The sequence below is a fragment of the Glycine max genome, chromosome 11, assembly GCF_000004515.6.
Source record: "Glycine max cultivar Williams 82 chromosome 11, Glycine_max_v4.0, whole genome shotgun sequence".
NCBI classification, from domain to species: Eukaryota; Viridiplantae; Streptophyta; class Magnoliopsida; order Fabales; family Fabaceae; genus Glycine; species Glycine max.
Window position 1 is genome coordinate 9764177 of NC_038247.2, and position 15731 is coordinate 9779907.

General features: G+C 34.9%; 2 protein-coding genes across 2 annotated transcripts; one reads left to right on the top strand and one right to left on the bottom strand.

Moving 5' to 3' along the window:
• The first annotated feature begins 466 nt into the window (after positions 1–466).
• LOC100818929 (calcium-dependent protein kinase 24) lies at positions 467–5328 on the top strand. The gene is made up of 8 exons (XM_003538997.4): positions 467–1332; positions 2377–2500; positions 2870–3013; positions 3143–3295; positions 3560–3675; positions 3774–3941; positions 4255–4488; positions 4861–5328. The coding sequence occupies exons 1-8, from the start codon at positions 796–798 to the stop codon at positions 5011–5013; spliced, it is 1629 nt and encodes a 542-aa protein (XP_003539045.1). The 5' UTR covers positions 467–795; the 3' UTR covers positions 5014–5328.
• A 1756-nt stretch (positions 5329–7084) lies between these two features.
• ARI1 (putative E3 ubiquitin-protein ligase ARI1) lies at positions 7085–14717 on the bottom strand. The gene is made up of 15 exons (NM_001289243.2): positions 14289–14717; positions 13604–13728; positions 13316–13421; positions 12492–12582; positions 12061–12233; positions 11279–11386; positions 11100–11188; positions 10528–10635; positions 10054–10144; positions 9841–9930; positions 9086–9133; positions 8716–8787; positions 8124–8223; positions 7915–8041; positions 7085–7790 (listed from the first exon to the last, which is right to left on the bottom strand). The coding sequence occupies exons 1-15, from the start codon at positions 14448–14450 to the stop codon at positions 7520–7522; spliced, it is 1761 nt and encodes a 586-aa protein (NP_001276172.2). The 5' UTR covers positions 14451–14717; the 3' UTR covers positions 7085–7519.
• Between the last annotated feature and the right edge of the window lie 1014 nt (positions 14718–15731).

Sequence of the window (15731 nt, forward strand, 5' to 3'; positions counted from 1 at the left end):
GAATATTTAAGATACTGTTCTTGATTTTCTAATGCTGCCCTTATTGGGTGATATTAATTTCTTCAAATTTTTTTCCCAAAAAGGATTATGGTGGACTTTGATTAATTAATAATATCCTTGATTTTAAGGAAGTAATTCTCCACTTCAAAGTCCACAAAGGGTCACTCCAGTAATTAACTTACCCTTCCTTATATATACACCAACACGTTTTTATTTAATTTATTTTCGGTAAACGAATATCCAAAATAACCTTAAACCATCCAAATAACAACCAGAACTAGCCATGAAACAACCGTACGTGAGAGAATATTAATTCTTCTGTGATTAATTTGCATGCATGTCTTTTTATTGACCAAAAACATGAAAAAAGAAAAATAACAACCCTAAGAAAATGGCGGGATATGACCAACTATGAGTTTCCCAATGCTCCAGCTCATAAATCAACACCCATGTTCCCCCAAAACCAAATATAGCTTCTCTTCTCATCCTCCATTCTCATTCTCTGATCGCCCTCTTCGCAATTTAGAGTTTCCCAATCTCCTAGGATGATCTTTGCCTTCCCATGGAGATTGGGTAACACCAACTTAGTACTTTCATCACAACCCTTTTAATTCCCTTTGGATATATAGTACATTATCATTATAATACGACACAACAAACACCAACGTAACACACACATTGCTATTTGTTATTGTTGTTCTTATCGTTACCATAAAAAAAACCAAACATTTTTACATATTTTCAAAACAACGTTGTTTTGAGTTATTGAATTATCATTAAACCTAGCTATCATCCATGGGAAGCTGCATATCAACGCAAGCCGTGAGGACACGCAAGAGGTCGAGGAGCCCGAATCACAAGCCCTCCACGCCAAGAGGGCGCGGGCATGAGGTGGCACGAAGGTCGAGCGTGGCGGCGCGTAGGTCGAGCGTGACGGCGCGTCCGCTGAACGTGGTGTCGGGGCCGAGTCCTGGGAATATATTTGACAAGTACCAGTTCGGGAAGGAGCTGGGGCGTGGCGAGTTCGGTGTAACGCACCGTGTCGTCGATGTCGAGAGTGGCGAGGCGTTTGCGTGCAAGAAGATATCGAAGACGAAGCTGAGGACGGAGATTGACGTGCAGGACGTGAGGAGAGAGGTACAGATCATGAGGCACTTGCCTCAGCACCCTAACATTGTTGCATTCAAGGAGGCTTATGAGGACAAAGACGCTGTTTACCTTGTCATGGAGTTGTGTGAAGGTGGTGAATTATTTGATAGGATTGTTGCTAAGGGACATTACACCGAACGTGCTGCTGCTAATGTTGTCAAAACCATACTTGAAGTTTGCAAGGTACGTCATACCCTTTCAATTCTTTTGTTTTTTTTTTTTAATTTTTACTTACAGATACATGAAGATTTTAAATATCTGTCGTTGTCATATTTATTGATGTCACCTGACAAATTACAGACAAATGTGACCTATATGGTCTCAATTGCGGTCATTGAGAGTTTAAAAACCTTGATTTTGCGACTTAAATCACGGTCATGGACCATTTTTTTAAACCTTTTACCTCTTTGTTTTGTTTTTGAATGTTTGTTTGTATTGGAAATAGAAATGAAAATGACCCCGCATGCATGGCTGTGCTTTCTTCTCTTAAGTTTTTGTTTTTGTTTGTTTGTTTGTTGTGTGGCATGGATTGCGTTTGTTAGGAATGTTAAAATGCAACAACATGCACCATACGGGTTATAAACTTAGAAGAAAAAATTAAATGAATTTCTTTATATAAGCCTAATTTAACTTATGTCAAGCTAATTTGTGAAAGTTTTCTATTTTTTTTTTAGAGAAATTATATGAGAAGTTCATTTTACAAACTAACTTGTACATAAACTAACTTTTAAGTTATGGAGAAGTTCATTTTATTTTTTCACTCCTAAAAAACCATCCGAATAAGCTTACCCATACAAGTCCTATATTTTAAAAATGTAACAGAATAAAATACAAGAGTGATTTTATAAGTTATGACTATTACAACAGTTTCTACACATTTACTTCTGTATCTTATCTTCTTATCTGTTGTGTATAATTTTTGTGGTATAAATACGTTACTCTTCAAATAACGAAGCTAAAGGACAGGGGGTACTTAAGTTTTTAGTCAGACATGTATGCATTGCACGGAGAGTGAAGAATATAGTTGAATATGATTATGAGAAGTCCATATATAATTTCTGAAAGTGTCCTGCTGCAGAGTTTGTCCTGTTTTTTCTTTCTCTCTTGGGATGATTGCTTTGGGTTTTTCTCTTCCTATTTGAAGCTAAACTACAACTTATGATCTTTTTCTTTTTTCTTTTTTCCTCTCATTTGTATAAACATTTTTCTTTTTTGCACTTTTTGCAGGTGTGTCATGAGCACGGAGTTATACACAGGGACTTGAAACCTGAAAATTTCTTATTTGCAGATACAAGCGAGAGTGCTCCATTGAAGTCAATTGATTTTGGCCTTTCCACCTTCTATGAGTCCGGTAAGGTTTATATAATTTTATAAATTTACTTTAGTACTACTACTATTATAGCATGGCATATATTTTTCACTGTTTTTAGTGGGTGGTTGGATGAGCGTTAATAAAATTAATTTTATAAAATTGATAGTTAAAATTAATTTTGAAGTAACTTGATTTATGCTTTGATGTTTTTATTATAAAATGAAGGTAAGAATAAAATTTAGTATAAAATTTTGGGTCCAACACAAAAGCTACTCAAAGTTACTTGAACTCAGAATCAATTCTAAATCCAAAATCAATTTTGTACTCATAATCAATTTTCCAATGCCAAACCAAACATACACTTATGGTATAAACTAAATTACCAACTTCACAATGTGGTGATGACAGGAGAAAGATTCAGTGAAATTGTTGGAAGTCCTTATTACATGGCTCCAGAGGTTTTAAGACGTAACTATGGACAAGAAATTGATGTTTGGAGCACAGGAGTTATTCTTTATATTTTACTTTGTGGAGTTCCACCCTTTTGGGCAGGTAATGTTCCATTTTGATTCATGCATGTGAACAAAGCAAGAAATTTTTTTCTTCTAAAGTACCTTTTCAGAAAGTTTAATTGTTTTATGCATGGAGTTCCTTCTGATAATTGGATTATAACTAGTACAGAATCCGAGGAAGGGATTGCACAAGCCATCATCAGGGGCAAAGTAGATTTCACAAGAGATCCGTGGCCTAAAGTTTCTGATGAAGCAAAACATCTAGTTAAGCGCATGCTTGATCCAAATCCATTCACCCGGATAACAGTTCAAGAAGTTCTTGGTATGTGCCACAGATTTCAGGCAAAAGAAACAGTTACTGTTTTTTAATACTGAGGTTAAATATACAAACATGGACATGTTTAGTAAGCTGCATTAAAATCTACTGATTAAGAATTGAAAAAGAAATTGTTACATATGTGGGAGTAATTTGGCATGGCAAAAAGAATTGCTTACTCAAAGTCACTAGTTGTCCAAAAAGTTTGTGTTTAAGATAGTAAATTTAATCACGAGGAATGTATTGATAATTATCTTCTTCTGTGTGAAGATAATTCCTGGATACAAAATAGGGAGCATGGTCGAACTATTTCTCTTGGAGATCAAGTGAGAATGAGGATCAAGCAATTCTCCTTGATGAACAGATTCAAAAGGAAGGTTCTTAGAGTAAGTTCATCCCTCTTGAATTTAAGGTTAGGAATATTTGCTAATTGCTACCTTAAATTCAAAGTAGCCTTACACTCCTAAATGGGTCCTCTCTTCAGGTGGTGGCCGATAACCTGTCAGATGAGCAAATTGATGTGTTTAAGCAAATGTTCAATATGATGGATAAGGACAAGAATGGAAACTTGTCATTTGAAGAGCTCAGAGATGGCCTTTCAATGATTGGACACGCCATTCCTGATCCTGATGTTGAAATGTTAATGGATGCTGTAAGTTCTTTACATGCTAAATTAAACAATAATGATATATGGACACCCCAATAGTATAAACACCTATTTGACACTTCTCATTTCTTTTTATCTGTCTCACACCATATCACGTATCATATCTGTGGTTATCTTTCTTGGTGTCTATTAACATGCAAGTGTATACTAAACATTATTCTAAATTGAAAGGCAAGCATGCAAGCAAATAAGGGATAAGAGAACTCAAATATAAGAAAAGAAGCTTAAGAACTCTTTCAAAGTTGATAATAACCTTAACAAATTCTTTGAACCTTCTCTATATTTCGTATGACAACAGGCAGATATTGATGGAAACGGCACCCTCAATTATGAGGAGTTCATCACAATGAGTGTTCATCTGAGAAAGATAGAGAGTGATGAGCATCTCTCTGAAGCGTTCCGTTACTTTGACAAGAACCAGAGTGGATATGTTGAGTTTGAGGAGTTGAAAGATGCACTATCAGATGATGACTCGGAAGCCAGTGACGACCAAGTGGTCAAAGACATTCTAAACGATGTTGATTTGGATAAGGTAAGAAGTAAAAGTGTATAACTGAAAAGTGTGGATTTACTCAAGTGAGAAAAATCAACTTACGTGAGTACATACTTAGACTTATATAGCCAATCCTATGGTTTTAAATTGTGGTCCGCAACTGCAATTGCGGCCACAACGTTAAGGTATTTTGACACTCCACAATCACATCACGACCGCAGTTGCGGTCGCATCAGCCGCATTTTCCCACAATGTAATGGTCTTCTGGCTCACTGCAACCGCAATTTAAAACCATTCAATCCTAATAACACTAATATCCTATATTTCTAATAAAAAGTGTAAAACTAGTCCTACTTAATACCCTTAAACCTTGGTTTTGTATCTAACTATTTTTGCTTTGTTTCGGTGAAGGATGGTCGAATCAGTTTTGAGGAGTTTAAGGCAATGATGAATACAGGAGGAGATTGGAAAATGGCCTCTCGCCAGTATTCAAGAGCATTGTTGAATGCATTAAGCTTCAAAATGTTCAAAGACACATCTAGCAATTCTGTTAAGTGTAACTAAATGTATTTCATGAGGGGGGGTAGGGGCCAAAGTTCTCAGTTAATGCCTCCTGAAAAAAGGTCAAAAACTCACATGATATGCAACAACTAAGCGGAATTCAGTAATATTTTGAGCTGTGTACAGTTTGGTTAACTCGGGAGTAATTGGAAACCAACCATGGAGAAAGTGAGGAGCTCTTGTCATGTTGTGATCTCTATTAATTTCATTTTTTTATTTCATTAATTATTGTGAAAATTAATCTAATTGAGATCGGAATTTGTCTTGAAAATGGGATGTTCTAAGAAATGAAATGCAGAATTAGTGACATTTTGGCTAGAAGGTAGTGTCAAGTTTTTTCCTCAATTTGTTATACATAGGTAGGCTTTGCCCATTACGTATAAAAATGCAAATTTGATAGACATAAGTTTATGGGAAGCTGCAACAAATAGGTGATTTTTAAGGATAATGGAACATCTTTTGCTTTTTAAGTAGGGATTCTCTACTGCTAAAATGTACAGTAATTAGTGCAGCTAATGATTTATTTACCACACAAAATTATATAAGATGTATTTCACCGCATCGAATTGGGCTTCCTTGTGGTAGATTAATGTTTATTGTGTTTTGTGTAGAGTTGTAGAGAAGCCCAATTCAGTATGGTGAGATCCATGTTATGTAATGTATGCAGTTAATAGATCATTTACTATACTAATATTTCACGTTATAGCAGGGAATCCAAACACATTTCGGTGGTGTTGACAACTTACAAGAGTGTTTTTTGCATTATTGTTTAAGTCTTTCAGAGTAACCAATTGTCCGTTTACCCTTTCCAAGACACCAAAGAAGAACAACATAACTAGATTCAATTGAACTGTTTCCCAAACATGCCTGAATTCCGTCTTTTCATTTTCAACTTTCCTAGGACAATAATAGGAAAAAAGAGTATACAACTTACCTTAAACTTTCAAAAAAAAAAAACTTACCTTAAATTTTGTATCTTTTGCAAATATGTAGCCACTTTAAACTTTCATTTCATCTCAATTAAATTTTAACTTTTTTTAATAACAGATCCTTCATACAGTATTAACTAGCATGTTGGACTTGGTTACAAGTGTTGAAATGTTAAACTGTGTTGGCTGGTTCGGAGGTCTAGGGTGTGTTTATTTTACTGTTTCAATCCATTGGCGTGCGCTCCGATGCATTATTTTCTGAGAAGCAACACATTGTTACATCTCCTTGAATGTACGGAAAAACAAACACACCTAGTGATCTTAATAAGTTTTCTATACCGTCTTCTTAAAGCGTCATTTTATTTTTGGACAAAACATATGTGGAATTAAATTAGAATGTGGTCTTGGATCGCAAGGGTAGAGGACACCTGCAAGTATTCTGACGTTCAAATAGGTAACAATTCCAGTAGAATTTTGACACGAGTGAGAAAAAAACATACTTGAGGAAGGTGCATGCATTGGTGATGTTTGGTGAATCTATCAGTGGTCTTTTTTTTTTTTTTTGTTCTTCATTGGATATCTATATTATTATGCTTGCTGGAAAAAAGTATTCTCCCTTTTCCTTTCTTTGTTTTTGTTGTCTATTTCCCCTCTTCAGAACCACATAAAGCAGTGCGACTGCCTCACTAGCGACTAACCGGAAGACGCTTCACGGTCGAATATGATCCTGAAATAGCAATGTTTGGCTTTGGTCGGTTTTAACATTTCAGACCCGAATCATACCGATACACAGCCCTAAGTTAAACAATTCCATAAATAATTATTGGTACAATTAATGCTCGGTACGATTTTCTTAATTACATTAATCATCTCGGAAATTGTTTTACCTCCATTTTTAGTTGAAGTTAGACAACCCCCCTACATTTAACCATTAAACCAGGTTCAAAGTAACAAATCCTATTCATGTTTTTTGTTATAACGAACGATTCAGTTTTTTTACTCGACCATTTCATACGCGTCCTGTACAAAAGGAAAAATAAGCAGCAGTAGCACCACATCACGAATCTAATAAGACCCCGCAAAATTATCACGCTAACCACAAAAATTCACATAGGTGCCATAAATTTCAAGTGATACAGTGTAGTAATATTTATTGCAGTCCCTTGTCATTTTTTAGAATGTAATCAAATCCTGAGCTTATTATACACGACTAACCCTCTTGGAAGCTGCCAAGAGACCAACTGAAAGAGTTGTCACAAACAAGCACATTTGTGTTCATCTCCATTCTCCAACATCTGTTGTGTTATGATATTGAGTTACAAATGCCTGTAGCAGAAAACCTCATACATAAAGAGATAGAACACTATATACATCAAATTGGGTTTTGTATTGAATAGGAGCGCATGGAGAGCAACCTTTCTTCCATGCCTTACTCCTTTCATCCTGCTGTATTTAGCATCACAAAATTGGAGACTGCATAGTGCATAAATATATATAAACATACAGGAATGTCTCCATCTCAGCTTTTGGTGCAGAGGCCTTGGGCAGGAGACAAGTGCTTCAAATGGAGAACCAAGTTTTCATCGACGTTGTTGATAGCACATCTGGCATGTGGAGGCAGATTTGACATTTGCATAGGTACAATGCTCACAATACCAATGACTATCATCATTCAATTTGCTGGACAAGCTAGTTCGAAAAGTTCCCTTTCCTCTTCCAGCTCTACCCTTACTGCTACCAGCAGCATTTTTTGAGCTCGTTGCTTTGCTGAAGGCAGCTCCATTACTTCCCACATCAGATAGACCATTCTCTAATGCCCTTACTAAATTCTCAAAGTAGTTTCTAGTCACACTGCCAAAACATATGTACCAGAAAATGAATCTAAAGCATAACTCCAATCCAAAAAAAAAAAATCATGATTAAATCAACAAAAACCAGAGTTCAAGGCAAATGCTTAAAAAAGAGTAATATATACCTAGTCAATCCAGCTAGCTTTGTACGAAAGTCATTGAATTCTCTAGATGGATCATCAGCACTTAGGAACGGCTGTAGTTCCTTTTCCGCACATTGATGAAGTCTCTCCAGACCAGATTCTGCTTCACCTGAAAATAAATTATAGTTGAGTATTATTTACAGAGGAATCACCAAAAAAATTTATAATTATATTCAAGTTGAAAAATAAACCTTGTAAGTACTCAAAGAACTGTTTTTTTGCATGCTCATGCTCCGGCAAATAAAACCCATATGCATATGTCCATTTCAGCACTCTTCTACACTCAATTATCTGAAAACATGAAAGACTTGTTAGGAAGCCATCTATTTCACCCTGAAATGAATTTTATGCAATTGTGGCTGCTGTCATTGAAATTCCCTACAGCTATATAATAGCAAAGAAAAACGCAATAAGATTGCTGGCACTAAAGAAATTTCTCACAAAATCGCCAGCTTTAGGAGAAAGACAGAAAAAATTACATTCGCACCCTTATGTTTGAAAACATTACACTGACACCCCTCATATGTTACACTAACACCACTTACAAGGGAGGTGACTGTAATGGTTAAAAAAGCAGGGGGTGTCTGTGTAATTACACAAAAACCATGGGTGGTTAGTGTAATTTACTCTAAATGAAATGTTAAATGAATAGCAACAGCATTGAAACTGCCCCCCAGGGGGAGAAGAACTGCTCTACTCTTATTATAATAAAAAATATATGTTAAAGCTTCATAATTCATTACAAAGCAAACTGAACAAAGCATTAACAAAACAATAATTTACTTGTAGCCAGGCTTCAGTTATGAACTTAAGCTGAGACTCAGGCTGACACTGTATGTCACTAAGCTTCTCAATCTGCACCCAAAAAATAAAAAGAGAAAGTGAGGATTAGTGAGCAAATAAGGAGAATAAACAAAACATTGAGCAAGAATAAAAAAATACAAAGAAAATATTTTTTTGACTTATGACATGGAAAAATAAACTATACTATGTTAGAAAGTGCATCTTCATGAAAACACAGAAACATGTTTGAAAAATAGATACTACAAGTGCAAACAATGCTTTTTCAGTTGCCAAAAGTTATATACAAGCTAGAAAAATATTAAGAAAATAGAAGAGATGGCTGAACATGACAAATGTTCATGTAACTTACATGAACAGTTTGCATCTGCTGTAGATCTGCAAGAGCTTTTTGCCTTGACTGTAGAAAAGAAAAAGGATATTGCACTGCTATATCAATATATAGTAAAACCATAAAAGATATTCTCTGGTTTAAATGCATGTACCCAGATGAAATAATGTTATAGAACACAACTTAAAGTAGAGAATCACTAATAAATCAATATCCATTAAAATATAAAGCATAAACCACTAAAATTAGCCAGTTAGCAGTCTTCCACATGGAAAAAATAATAAAAATATGAAGCATATTAAAACATTCCTCATTAGTTCAGGCACAACACTGTCAAGGACCAACTTTTCTCATAGTTTTTGCCAAGTAAAATTGTAAAAACGGGAGCTACTTTTTCATATTAGTATAGATAATGCAAAAACCCATCTATGATCTATCTAATGCTGAAAATTAACTTTTTATTAGGAGAAAGAGAACAGTAAAGATCGTACTTTAGATCATTTGATCAGAAACTCTAATAGACCAATAAACCTAAAAGATGAATGTACACCAATGGATTTTTTTTCCAAATTAAATCGCCATCAAACATGAACATAACATGAAGATTATGACCAACAAGTATAACATGAAGATTATGACCAACAAGTATCATGTACTGAAAAAATATACTTAGAAATAGTTATTTAGCTCTCAAGATGGTAGAAATACAAGCATAAATTCAGAAATTGCAGAAGACAAATTCCTAAAACAAGACTACAGAATCAACTGGTGCATACAGATTGATTGCTGGCCCACCGCTCATAATAATGTGTGTATCTCTCCAGCGAATTCTTTGCCATTTCCCTTCTTCTTTCAGTATCATCATACTACAAGCAACAAAATTTAGCTCATAAGCTAATACCATTATCCAAGTAGATGTGGACAGAACAGTGAGCTAACTACAGCCAGAAACCTGACTGGGAGAAGCTGAGTATTTGTATGTCCCTTACCACTCCTTCTTGTTTAGCTGCTTCATAACGATTGCAAGCATAAAAACCACCAGTCCTTTCACCATGGTCTGACCATGCACCAACACATAGCCTATGTAGATAAAATATTTTAAATTCATATAAGCTAAGACTATTTGAAAACAAGGTACCCCCACCCCCCCCCCCCCCCCCCCAAAAAAAAAAAAGGAATTTATATTTCCTCCCTAGTAAAGAAAAACACCACTGCCACTGTTTTCCTATTGCAACCGTCTACAAGAATGATAATGAAATAAAAAAGAAGAAAAAAAATATTGGCTTTGATTTGGCAATGATCCTAAAATTAATTCAATCAACAGTAAGCTCAGGCTGTCAAGTCTCAGGTACCCAAAAGGCTCCAGATTATTATCCTAAATTTCCTAGAGATGAAAAGACAAAGCATGCGTCATGATTTTGTTAAAAATTATGAAGGAGTGAAAAAGAAAAGAAAATACATACCAGCAAAATTCAAATTTACAGGGCGGAGTGCATGTCATGTGCATGCACCCTTGATTTTTTTCAATTGGTCGCTTACACTTGGGACATGGCTTTGAGTTAGCAAGTATCCTGAAAGTCATCATATTAACAGTAAGATGAGGCTCTGAAGTCAACCATATTTACTTTTAACCATTAGTGCCAAAAGTAAAAAAACAATATAACTTTTACTGTTAACTTATGAGACAAAGTTAACCATATTTATAGTTACACGCATGGTTAACCACATGTGATGGGTGAAGAATCCCGGGGGTACATTAATCATTACTCATACAATCCCTATTCCAATAGTCCACACATTATGAATTGTTCCGGATAATTTGCAAAGAAATTCAAAGATTAAGTAAAACACATTCTGTGTGTACTATTTCTCTCATTTCTTCAATCAAAGGGGACACACACCCTTTAGAGAACATTTAACCAGACTTAAGCATTAAATTTGGGAGAATTTTTCAATTTTCACCCCTCAAATACTCTTCATTAAAAGTGTCCATTTTAGACATTAGTGTGAGCAATACTCATTCAGAAATCTCTACCAATTCATGTTTTCAGACTCAGCACTGTTCTTCAAAATCCACTTTGCCACAGTGCCACAGTCCACTGGGCGATGAGCCTCCTCAGTGCACTGTAGATTCAAATACACATCAGTTGGCAAAACAAACAAGACTCTAAAATGCAAAACCGTAACAATCTAAAAAATCCATACACAACTTACATTCCAACAAAAGCCATATGAACAGAAGCAAGAGACATCATAATTTCCAGCACTACCAGCATCAAAAGTAACTGCATATTCACAACCTGGAGCAGGACACCACTTGGACTGAACAAAATAAAGTAAAAAAATAAATTATTATGACAGTCAGACAATGATACATAAATATTAATAATGATCAAGAAAAAATATATCTGGTTATTATCATGAGATATAGACATATGGTGAACCATTAATCACATAATTATAAATTTAGGGTTTCGTTTCTTTAAGATTTTAAAAAAACTGATTTTAAGAATTTATAATAAAAAGTTATTCTTTTCAGAGATTTTATGAAAAACAACAGTTTTTTTTTTTTTAAATTTGGTCACAACTATTAATGCACTCTCTATTTTAACAGCTAGTTATAATTACAACTTTTTTGAGAAGCTACTTTAAATAACTTCTAAAAATAATCAGAAATTTGATATATTTTTTTCAGATTCGGATTTTTTTCAAAAGCTTAAACAAACTAGCTAAAGAATTTAAAATGTTTTTTTCAAAATAAAAAACGATTTTTCGCTTATAAAAATACCAAAATAAACAGCCTCTTAAATCCCTGTTTGGTTGGGAAGGATTGATAAATATGTCAAACACTTAATTCAACAAGCACAGAATTATGATTATGTAATGAAAATGAAACATGGGAAACATATAGTCAAATGGATTTAGTTGGCAGTATGAAGAAAAGTAAATATCCTTCACTACATTATCAACATCATAATTCCATATCTAGGACACACCTTCTTATTGTCTTCAATATAAGATCTAAGAAGGTAACGTGCATATTTCTGCTTATCTTCATCAGACACTAAAAGATTAATCATATCTTGACCAATAGCAGCACCACAAGTGGGATCAGGACATCTCAGCATCAAACATCCCGGACCATCATTAATGGATGTGCTGATATAGCCTAGCATGTCAAAAGGACAGGAGAACATGATACGACAGCAAAAGGGAAAAAAAGAAGGAAAGGACATTAAACAATGCATGCAGCAAGTCACCTAAGCTGTCACACCCCCCCCCCCCCCAACCCCCCTTCCTCTTCTGCAAACAAAAAAAAATACAGGAAAATTGCAACTGAAACCAATATGCATTTTTATCACCAGATGCCAGATTATATCTGTATCTGAGATCATAAAAGGTCAGAGTAATAACACAAAAGACATACCTTCCCAGCATGAGATACAATAGGGATGCCCACAGGAAGCCATTTCAATCCTAGCACGAGGATAATTTTCAAAACAGATACCGCAAGTAAGCTGGCCACATGAAAAAGAAGAAAAATGATTAAATACAAATAGAGCCCAAGCAAGAGGAGAAAATAAACCTGTGAAGCTCAGGCTCTACCACAGCCACTAGACATGACACACCCCAACATGGCTAATGTCCAAAATATAGGACACTGGAACAACACAAACGTGAAAGACATAAAAACTCAAACGAAATATGAGCAAGAGGAACTAATAGAAGATCTAAATTGATAATGAACATTTGTATATTCTTGTATAATTACCTTTTCCCTATGATAATGAGCCTCAAAGACAAATATTTAGAGACATCATTTATTCATTATACAACGTAAACACTTGGTTTCTTTACCAAAAAACCCAAAACAAGATGAAATCTCTTTTCAAAAGAGGTAAATTTGCCTTCTCAAAAACCTACTTGTTAGGTTTTACATTTTTTATGATAGTGAGCCCCACCAAGGAAAAACTATGTCATTATTTTTTAATATTTTCTATTATATTTTAAGCTGAATTTTCTAAAAGTTTAAAAGGAACATTCTTATTAATAAAATTAGTGTGTCCATCCATACAAAGGTGTTGGCTCAAGTGTGTGAATCAACGAAAATTAACTTTTAACTGGATGCCTAATGAAAGTGTCAGACAGTTGTAACTTGTCAGTATTGGCCTTATGTCGAATACTGTGACTCTTCAAACAGAAGAAGTGTATGTGCTTCATAGTATTAAAACCCCACAATCCATATCTCACCTCTCTAGCATTAGGATGCTGGACAATTGGCTTCTCCAACAAGCCAACTGCTTTTCGAACTCGTTCTTCATCAGCAAACCATGTATCATGCACTCTACTGACGCTCCTGCAACACCAACTCCTCTCATGAGCTTACAATGCAGTGAAAATCTTACATCTTACATATCATACAAATGCAGCACAAGAAATGAACGTTTGGAAACACTGAATAAGGTAAGATCAGCATCACACAGATACAAAAAAAAAGGGACAAAATGTATGCAAGAAGGTTTAAAAAATTGAATTTACCAATTGTGGTGACGGAGTAGTAAGCTTGCAGAAACCCTTGATATGGAAAGAACCGTTGCTACTCTAGCGACGTCATCTTCCTGTCTTAGTCGGATATCGGATTCCTTCAATATGGTAAAATTTTGCTGAAATCGAAACAGGCATAAGAAAATTAGTGAAAAACTGATGTATGATCGCAGAAACCAAAAAATGGAGCACCCGGCAACAACACGGTTTTTTGAACTGAAAAACTGTAGAACGCACATTCAATCCAATCCATGCAAAACCAAGGGGGGGAAATCCGAATTTTCATGAATATGACTAAAATGAACCTTGGGAATAATGAAATATTTAACCATTGAAATTTGAAACCAACCTCCTCTTCTCTCAATATATATAAAGAAATGATTGGTGCTAAGAAGATAAGTTGAGCATACATTTTTGTCACACCATAACTAAACAAGTAATACACTGAATTAGTGTCCCTAAAAACTCAACTGGCACTCGTAATTTCCCTAATTAGTCATGGAATTAGGAGCAACAATCAATTGACACCTTAATTCCTGAAAATCACAACAATTTCAGAAACTTGGCATTATCCAATCTCAAAGACTAAATAAATTGATTTGATTGGCTTGAAATTTCTCTACTTTGGTGCATGCCGCCTCGTAAGTAAATCGAGAGAGAGAGAGAGAGAGAGAAGGACCTCAGGGCGGCGAGACTCGATCCTCTCGGCGTCGTCGAAGTAATCGTCGGCGTCGTCGTCGCTGTAGTAGTCCAAAGGAGCGTCCTCGGTCTCGCCACTGTAGAAATCGTCGTCGAGGGACTCGATGTCGTTGGCGTCGTGCATATCATCCTCTGACTCCATCGAGGAAACCTAACCACAAGGGAAATTCAGGAACCAGCGACCGATGCACGGTGGGTGGGTGGAGTGCAATAAAAAAAGGGACAAAATCTAGGGCAGAAGAATTGGGGATTGGAAATTGGGGAAGAAAAGAATGCGTGTTGTCTTTGCTTTGATTTGATTTCCTTTTATTAATGTGTTTTGGGGAATTGAAAGAAAAATTATGAAAATATATGGATATTGATGGATGATATGGAAGGGGGGATTATTATTAGTAAGCAAAGAGGAGAATGGAGAATGGAGAATGGAGAGAGAAAAAATAATAGAAAAGTTCCAAGAGAACTACCAAACCAAATCTGAGCTGAGAGAGAAGTCAGCGACGAAACAAGAGACTATAGACTAGCCTTTTTAGCCATCAAAAATGTAATTACTAGGAACATTATTTAAGATTAAAAATACGTTTTTTTTTTCTTGGTACACATGAAAATGGTCAGAATTTATAACTGTAAAATTTCCAGTATTTTTTTTTTCAATTATTAATTTTCTTTTATATCTTAATTTTATGATTTAAATACATTTTTTTTTCTTGCAATCTAATATATTTTTGCTTTTATCCCTTGAAAAAAAAATGACTTAATCATTACAAATTATGGTTGTTTTTTTGTCCTTTAAGGAATTTAAATAATTTTTTATTATATTTCAAAGCACTATCTAAATTAATTTAAAGGAGAAAAAAAAACACAATTTAAAGGAGTAAAACAAAAAAAAAATTACAATAATAAAAAATAAAAAATATTAAATTATAAAAACTAAAAATGTATTTAAGTCTTATTTTTCATTATTTGGCCCCCTTTAATAAAATGAAATTAAATAACAATATCAAATTTACGTTAAATGACAAAATTGCCCCTTTTTTGTGCAAAACTAAAACCATCCATCTTTGTTAACCTAAAACTTGTGCAAGTGTTCTACACTCAGTGCCGACTCCATTCATCTCTAGCTTCTTCGACTGTTGCTCCTCGTCAGCACCATGACCTCCCTTCCTTTGATTTTCACAGCATATAGTTGTTTCTGTCCAACTTTATAAAACATAAGGAGGAAAGATTGTTCTTCTGATTTGTAGCAAAATCTATGGTTGTTGGATTGAGTTCATTGCTCTACAAGCTCTTGATACCTTCAACTCCTTTAGTGACAATCTAAAGGCCAAACAACATATGTTAAATTCTTAACTAATGCCAAACAATGGAAAGATGTTAGTTTACATGCATGATTTGTTATAACATTTTGATTGACAAATGTGTTGGT